The 7,495-nt window shown below is 50.6% G+C and overlaps 1 protein-coding gene across 1 annotated transcript; it reads left to right on the forward strand.

Annotated features, from left to right (window-relative positions):
* Positions 1–2,680: 2,680 nt before the first annotated feature.
* On the forward strand, positions 2,681–6,570 carry OLIG2 (oligodendrocyte transcription factor 2). The gene is made up of 2 exons (XM_081952361.1): positions 2,681–2,924; positions 4,329–6,570. The coding sequence occupies exon 2, from the start codon at positions 4,351–4,353 to the stop codon at positions 5,275–5,277; it is 927 nt and encodes a 308-aa protein (XP_081808487.1). The 5' UTR covers positions 2,681–2,924; positions 4,329–4,350; the 3' UTR covers positions 5,278–6,570.
* Positions 6,571–7,495: the final 925 nt, after the last annotated feature.

Genomic DNA, 7,495 nt, shown 5'->3' on the forward strand with positions numbered 1-7,495 from the left:
AATCTGGGCTTTATACTTGTGCTGTGTTTATGTTGTATAGAGCTGCCCACCATATCTCAAGAAGGATGTTGTAGAATTAGGAATCAATCAGAAAAGGAACAACTTGATTAAGAGGGCAAGGCATTTACAGCCTCTAATGAGGAACAGTTACAAGGAAAAAAGGCTAGTGGGAAGGAAGGAATTTATGATTATGGTATTACTGTAATATAGTGTGCTGCTGTATTTATTTACGTATTTAAAAGAGGTGCAGGTTGTGATGAAAAAGACAAGACTTTTTTCTCTGCTTCCCACAGCAATTAAGAAATGAACATAAACAGTGATTTGCAATTTATGGAATATGCTAGAGATCGGGTATTTGGGCAATGTTACCAGAAAGTAAGACAGACAGAAAATATATCTGTCATATATTAATTTCAAGGTTTGCAGCAACAAGCCTCTCTATTCAGTTGTCAATGAACATGAGAATGGTGTGGTGTTTTTTTTCTTTGTGGGCGTCCCATAGTCAATGGCTGACCATTGCAAAGAAAAGATTGATGGATCGTTACGTGGCCTTGTATTTTTACGAATAAAATAGGGAAGTTAGCAGGTTGCGTAGTTTCACTGGATTCCTCTAGTGAGTGTATCTTAATGCTTCAGTCCTACAAGCTTGTAGGGCCAATACGTGTCTATAGAATTTAGGGAGGAACCGAAGAATGTGTGAGAGAAAGGATTGGGTAAAAACGATTCATAATCCAGTTAAACAAAGACCAGGATCTAAAGCCATGTAATCTCAATTCTGCTGTATAATGGGTTTTTACGGTGTCCTGAGGACAAGCCTGATTCAGATGCAAAATTAAGCCTGGGAGAGCCTCTGGGCTCCGACCTTTTTAAGAGAAAAGATCGCCTTTCAGCAGCTCCTTCCCATCCAGAGCCAAGGTGTGAAGGGAGGTTGGCTGAGATGCAAGGCCTCTTTACCTGGCATAAACCTCATTACCCATTAGACCTAATAGGAATATAAAACGTTTATCTGAAGAGTCACGCGAGGCAACCTCACCATGTGGCTAAAAGTGCTCCACGTTGGCAAGAGTCGTGCCCATTGACTGAGCGGCGCCCTCGAGGATCTCCGTAGAGCCGTTTTGGGATTCTGCTTGTCCGCCGCCATAGTTTTAAGCCCCTTTTCTCCAACTACTTTGGCTCAAAGTTCTTGGCGAGAGCTGCTAAGCGGGTGGGGAGAGAATTTCCTCCCTTCCTCCGCTTGCCAACGAGAGTCCGGGATATGCCCGTTACCTCCACATTTTAGTCTAATTGTGCCGTCATGGATCATCATAAGAACCGTTTAAAAAAAAACATTCTTCACGCCTCACTTCAAACGGTTTTGGGGTGGGGGGAGAGATATTTAAGGAAATTGCTGGGGGTTCCCGAGCCAGCTGGAAAAAAGCCGGTAGAGTCCTGTAACAAAAAAGAGAGGCAGGCTTTGAGTGAGCCGAGGACCACAATTTGTTCAAAAGAGAGCGAACACTCTGCCCAGTAACTGTCTCTGCTCTTCGGTCCCAAGGCCGCCCACCAGGGAAGGAATTGATTTCGCCTCGGCAGCAAGTTGCAGAAAGCCAATTTTCCAGGCTCAACGCATCGGAAGAAACGGACCACCGTGCCTGGATCCCCATTAAGCGCACCGAAGTCTCTCTGCCAGCGGCGAAATCTGAAGGGCTGGCCAAAGCGTTTCGCGGCTCAGCGCATTTTGTCAAAGTCAGAAGTTCCAGCTTTAAGGCGATGTTCTCAAGTTTGGGCTGTCTGAAATTGATTTGAATCGTTTCAAGCAGCTCGCGAGGACCCTCTTCCTAATGACTAATAGCCTAATTCCCAATTGCCTTTAGTGGAAACCTTAACAGACTCTTAAAAATATATATATCCCCGATATATTCCCCCCTCCCCCAATACGATTCGTTTTTAAGATTAAGTCTTTGAGAAAGACTGACTGCGAGGGAAAACTTTTCATAGTTAGGGATCCTCTTAAAGGGATTAAAGCTGGAAGGATTTTTCGATTCCTGATGGTGGAAACGTTGCAGTTTTCCACGCTTCTTCTCTCTTGATACTTAAATAGCTGGTCTCCTTAGAGATTTCTTTAACACTTTCCTTTTTCTTTCCTTTCTTTTTCCTAGTTTGGCCAGAGCAGCAGAGGAAAGTTGCACCGTCTGTTTTCTTAGGCAACTCCTATTCATTGCCGACAGAATGGGGGGCGCCGGGTGGGCAGGGTGTCCTTTAAGCATGGAAGAAGTTACATCTTTCTCTGTCTGCAAGAGATATGGATGGGTCTCCAGGGCAAAGGGGGCTCACCCGGGCCGGAGATAAGTGGCTCACTAAGTGCGGGATAGTGTCGCATTGTGGCCCGTGAGTGTTTACATTGGGCGGGCGGGGAGAGGGGCGGGCTTGAAGTCCCAAAGTGGCTGAGAAACCTATTCAAATTCTCCAGCCCAAGTGGAGAGCCAGGCTCCGTCCTGCTCCCCAAATGTTATTGTTTTGTCAGGTCCGAGGCGGTGTTTGGACTCCTCTTTCCCCCACCAGCTGTTGCGGGTGCTGTCATTGCAGCATTTTATTCGAGAAGCCACAAAACTCTCCTTCTGTCTCCGGGCCCCGATCTTGTTCCCTATTGGCTGGGAGGCGAGGAAGGCGTGTGTCCGAACCCGTTTCATTGAGCGGAATTCGGCGGCGTGACGTCAGTCTGCCCCCCCCCTACACCCCCAGCTCCCAGCCCCGCAGCAATTCGCTCATTGGTGCAGCCGCCCGTCCAGGACAATATTCATTGTCCTTTAGCGGCTCGGCTGAGCAACGTGGCTTATAAAAACGCGCGCCGGAGCCGGAAAGGTGCTTCTTATTAACGGTATTTGGGGGCAGCCCGCAGCTCAGCTGGAGCGGATCCGGCTGGCCAGGGAGACCCGCTCCGAACTGTAAGTCTTCCGTCCCATTCACTTGCCGGCTGGTTCACTTTCGTGCTGCACACTCAAAACTCATCCCCAGGCAGGCTGCGCAGATTAGCCGATCGCCGTATCAGGCGGGAGCCGCGGGTGATTACATTTTTCTCTCTCGCCAGACTTCCTTTTGGCGCTCGGAAGACCTCTCCCTCCGGAGAACCTGCTCCCCAAGAAATATTATGGACCCTGTAGTTCCGGCACCACTTAGTTTTATTCAGGGGATTGAGAAAAACAAGAGTCAAAGTAGAACTAATGGAACGAGGAAATATTTATCTTGTTCTAGTGAACTCTTGGGAGAAGAAATTTTCCTTGGTGGTGTGGAGAAGGTTTTCTTTGCAGCCGCCTGGCATAGAGTTATTTCGGACTAGAGACTAGTAGAGGGGGCGCCAGCGTAGTTGGCTGAGGAGCGCTGCCCAATGATAAAACTTATCTAGAACAGAGATTCATTCTAAAACGCCCTGCCGTTTATTTCGGTAGGTTTTTTTTTTAAAATACTTTGATGCAATCTGTTAAAATAGGTGAGCTTAAATCAATGGAAACAAGAGAAAGCAAATTTAAATGGGACATAAATGCAGTTCAAGTAGAAAAGTCTACAACACTTTTGGCCAATCGTGTAAAAAAAAAGTTGTCAAAAGTTTGTTTTCAGGCTGCCCCTTTAACATCTAATTTCGGGTAGGGATGGCGTTCTGATGTTTGGCGGGAGAAAGGCAAAGCAAGGCCGGGTTTTTTGTTTGTTTTTTGTTTAGTTTCTGCTGGCGCGAAGGGAGAAAACAAGGAGGTGGGCTGAGATTTCAAATAGATAGGAATCGTGTGATCCTCAAAGCAATTGAATCGTTTCTTGGAACCATCCATTAAACTACAGCAGAGTCACGACGGCGGCCCCGTTTCTCGATTTTAATTTTTTAAATGATGGAAATGGGGCTGGGGGGGGGGAGAAAGCAGGTTATTTTCGTGGATATTTATCGTTAATGATTTAGGCACACAGATCTGAGACAAGAGAAGAGGAACAGGTCATTTTTCAGGCTTACAAATAAATAATGGTGCTTTTTTATTTTAAAAAATGCTTTAGCCAACATATTGGCCACAAGCCAACGAAATTAAATAGGAACTCTAAACCCACCCACCCCCCTGATATCCCGGGGCTTTAACTTTCCGTTATTCAGACGTGCCGCACATTTTCAGTACCGGCACCTGGCTTTATCCGCGTTTGCCCGCAAGCGCGCGCAAATCTGGGCTGACCTCTTCGAGCTCCGGTCCGGGGCTTCACCGACGGCCGACTCTCGACTGAAAGCCCCGACCGCCGTCCTTGGGAAGCTTTGCCGGCAATCGGCTGAGTTGCTCCGTTGCTTGACGCCGCTTGTCTCTCTCTTTCCTCCGCAGGCGGCCGGGGCGGCGGGCCAGCATGGACTCGGACGCGAGCCTGGTGTCGAGCCGCCCTTCGTCTCCGGAGCCCGATGAGCTCTTCGTGTCGGCCAGGAGCAAGAGCGGCGGGGGCTTCTCGGCGGGCGGCGCCGTATCCAGTTCGACGCCCAGCGATTCCCCCGCCGAGCTCAGCGCGGAGCTGCGCAGCGCCATGAGCGCCGCCGGGGTGGTGGTGGTGGACAAGCTGGCCTTCAAGTCGCCCTCGTCCTCCTCGTCCTCCTCTTCCTCGTCCTCGTCCTCGGCGTCCAAGAAGGACAAGAAGCAAATGACGGAGCCGGAGCTGCAGCAGCTGCGCCTGAAGATCAACAGCCGGGAGCGCAAGCGGATGCACGACCTCAATATCGCCATGGACGGGCTGCGGGAGGTCATGCCCTACGCGCACGGCCCTTCGGTGCGCAAGCTCTCCAAGATCGCCACCCTCCTGCTGGCGCGCAACTACATCCTGATGCTCACCAACTCGCTGGAGGAGATGAAGCGCCTGCTCAGCGAGATCTACGGCGGGCACCACGCCACAGGCTTTCACCCCGCCGCCGCCGCTTGCTCGGGGAGCCTGGTGGGCCACGCCGCGCCTCTGCCCGCTCACCCGGCTTCCCACGCCGTGCACCACCCCATCTTGCCCCCCGCCGCCGTCTCCAGCGCTTCCCTGCCCGGCTCCGCGGGGCTGTCGGCCGTCAGCTCCATCCGACCCTCGCATGGCTTGCTCAAGTCTCCGCCGAGCGCTGCGGCCGCCGCTGCAGCTGCTGCTGCCGCCGCCGCCGCCGCCGCGGCTCCGCTAAGCAGCGGCTTCCAGCACTGGGGCGGGATGCCGTGTCCCTGCAGCATGTGCCAGGTGCCTGCCCCGTCGCACCACCACGTCTCCGGGCTGAACGCGCCCAACCTGCCCAGATTGACCGGCGACGCCAAATAAAAGGCGGCGCGGCGGGAAGGAGGGAGGGGAGGGCAGGCAACCGGGAGCGGGATGACCCCTTGGGGGGAGGAAATCGCCCGCCAGGACTTGCGCACGTCCACCAGCCCAAGGTAGGTTTCTTCCAGGACTTTCCAAGAGAGCGAATCCAAAGCCCCGGACGCTACAGGCCCTCGGAGAAGGAGTCCGTCCTTCGCGGAACTGCGCTGCCGCCTTCGCTCCCCTGCCAGCCCCGGTTTGGGTGAAAACGCTGCAGGCGCGGCTGTTGGAAGGGAGAAGTCGGGTTTCTTTTCTTTCTCTTTGTAAAGGCAGGAAGGACGCAGACCTGGGTTAGGCAGCCGCCTTCAAAGATAGGCACCCAAACGCCCATCGTTTCTTCCCACCTTGAAGTTTATTTTTGTTTTCTTTTTAAAAAGTAGAGGGGGAGGATTTGCAGGCCGACTTAATTGTTTGATCTACAATTTCGCTGAAACTGGGAAAGCTTTGGGGGCCGGAGGTCGCGCAGAGGGAAATCGCCTAGCTTTCTCTCTGGGTGTCCCTGAGTGAGTGGAACTTGTAACAATATAAACGTAGCACTGGTTCGAGAGTCTTATGTGGAAATATACTCCACTGATTTCAGAGTATAATTGGCTTTCGGCCTAAACACAATCTAGATTTGTAAGGCTTTCAGGAACGAAATGATCCTGTTACCCTACTCAGAAGAAAGCATCTTGGGCGCGATCCAATCGAAGTCAAGCAGTTTTAAGCCCCAAGATCTTCCATCCCGACTTTGGAAAGTTTATTCCAAAGGGAGTCAGACGCTGGGTAGATGGTCGCAGGCGTTGCCTAGAAGCTCTGGCTGGATGGAGCCCAAGGCCTTTAGGATCCCAGTGCTGTATTTGGAGCAGCAAATACGAGGAAACCAAAATAAAGCGAAGTCTCCGCATCTGGGGTTGCCTCCGAGGGTTAAGGGTGGCATTCCTCGATCCATTTTCCGGGCAGGAGCAAAGGGGGGTCCTTTAGAGTTTCCTGAGTGTGTGGGCCTATGGATCTTTTTTTTCCCCTTCCCCTTTTAGAAGCCACAACACTTCCTTTTCTTGCTCGAGCATAAAGGTTAAAAGAAAAAAGGGGAGGGGGAGGGAGACATTAAGATTGGCTTGTGCTGTCATATTTAGACTCCCCCGCCCTTCAGGGCTTGTTTCTGAATAAGGTCTCCCTCTCCCCTTCTTAGCTCTGTCACCTTCGAGAGATTTTTTAATCACCTGTTTATTTTTATATATATCTATAAAATAAAGAAATGGAAAAGTTCCTAAATAATATTTATTATTTGGTTGCAAAAAAAAAAGTGACCCGCTGTTCACATTTTTAAAATAATGAGAATAATTAAAAGAAAGAGAGATAGAAGAAGGACGTCTGTTGTGTTGTCCCTTCATTTCCGTTGAAGTGCTCTTGTCTTCAGAAATATGGGCTCAGGCTCTCGCGGCATAGCGCAGCCCACTAACTCCTTCGGGTCAGCAGTTGGGTGGTACTTGACTGATGCTCCTTCAACGACTGAGAGTCTTAATGTACCCTTTCCTTCCAAAAGATCACTACGGTAGAAAAACTCGCTGTCAAATAAAGACGGGTCAACGCCAGCTGCAAGAACTAAGAGGCCACATAGACCTAAATTCAAAAGGACACAAGCTAAAGTTGGGGCCATATTAGTACTCTTCCTATGTGGCCTCAGAAGGCCGGTTGAGATTGCTCACTGGTGTGTTATGGCCACTGATTCGAAGGCTTGAATGGGCAACACTTTTATTTCGCCACGATCTTAGGCGCCTCATGGACTGCCTCTTCCCTCAGCAAGCCTTCTCTGCCACCCCCACCCACCCCCCAATGATACTTGGGTTGCCTGTGTTACAGCTGAGTTAATATTCAATCAGTCGAATTGCCACTCGAATTGTTCTAGGGGAGAGATTACGAAATGACCCCCCCCCCGTTCTAATTTCAGGTCACCTGTTTTCTAACCAAACGGGCTCTTTCATTGAGCGAGGGCATTCATTTGCTCTGGAAATATGATCAAAATGTAATGTGAACACATTTCCTACCTACACCTCTTCCGGAAAGGAGTTTCCAGCGAGGGTCCGCTGGAATCCAGAATTCGGCAGGACTTTTGCCCAACCCAACAACGGGATGTAGCGGATGGAAAGTCGCCACACTTTCCAGAGGTTGGGCGGAGGTCAACCAGTGAGGGGGCGGGGCA

This window comes from Natrix helvetica, assembly GCF_964273705.1.
Source record: "Natrix helvetica genome assembly, chromosome: 4".
NCBI lineage: Eukaryota > Metazoa > Chordata > Lepidosauria > Squamata > Natricidae > Natrix > Natrix helvetica.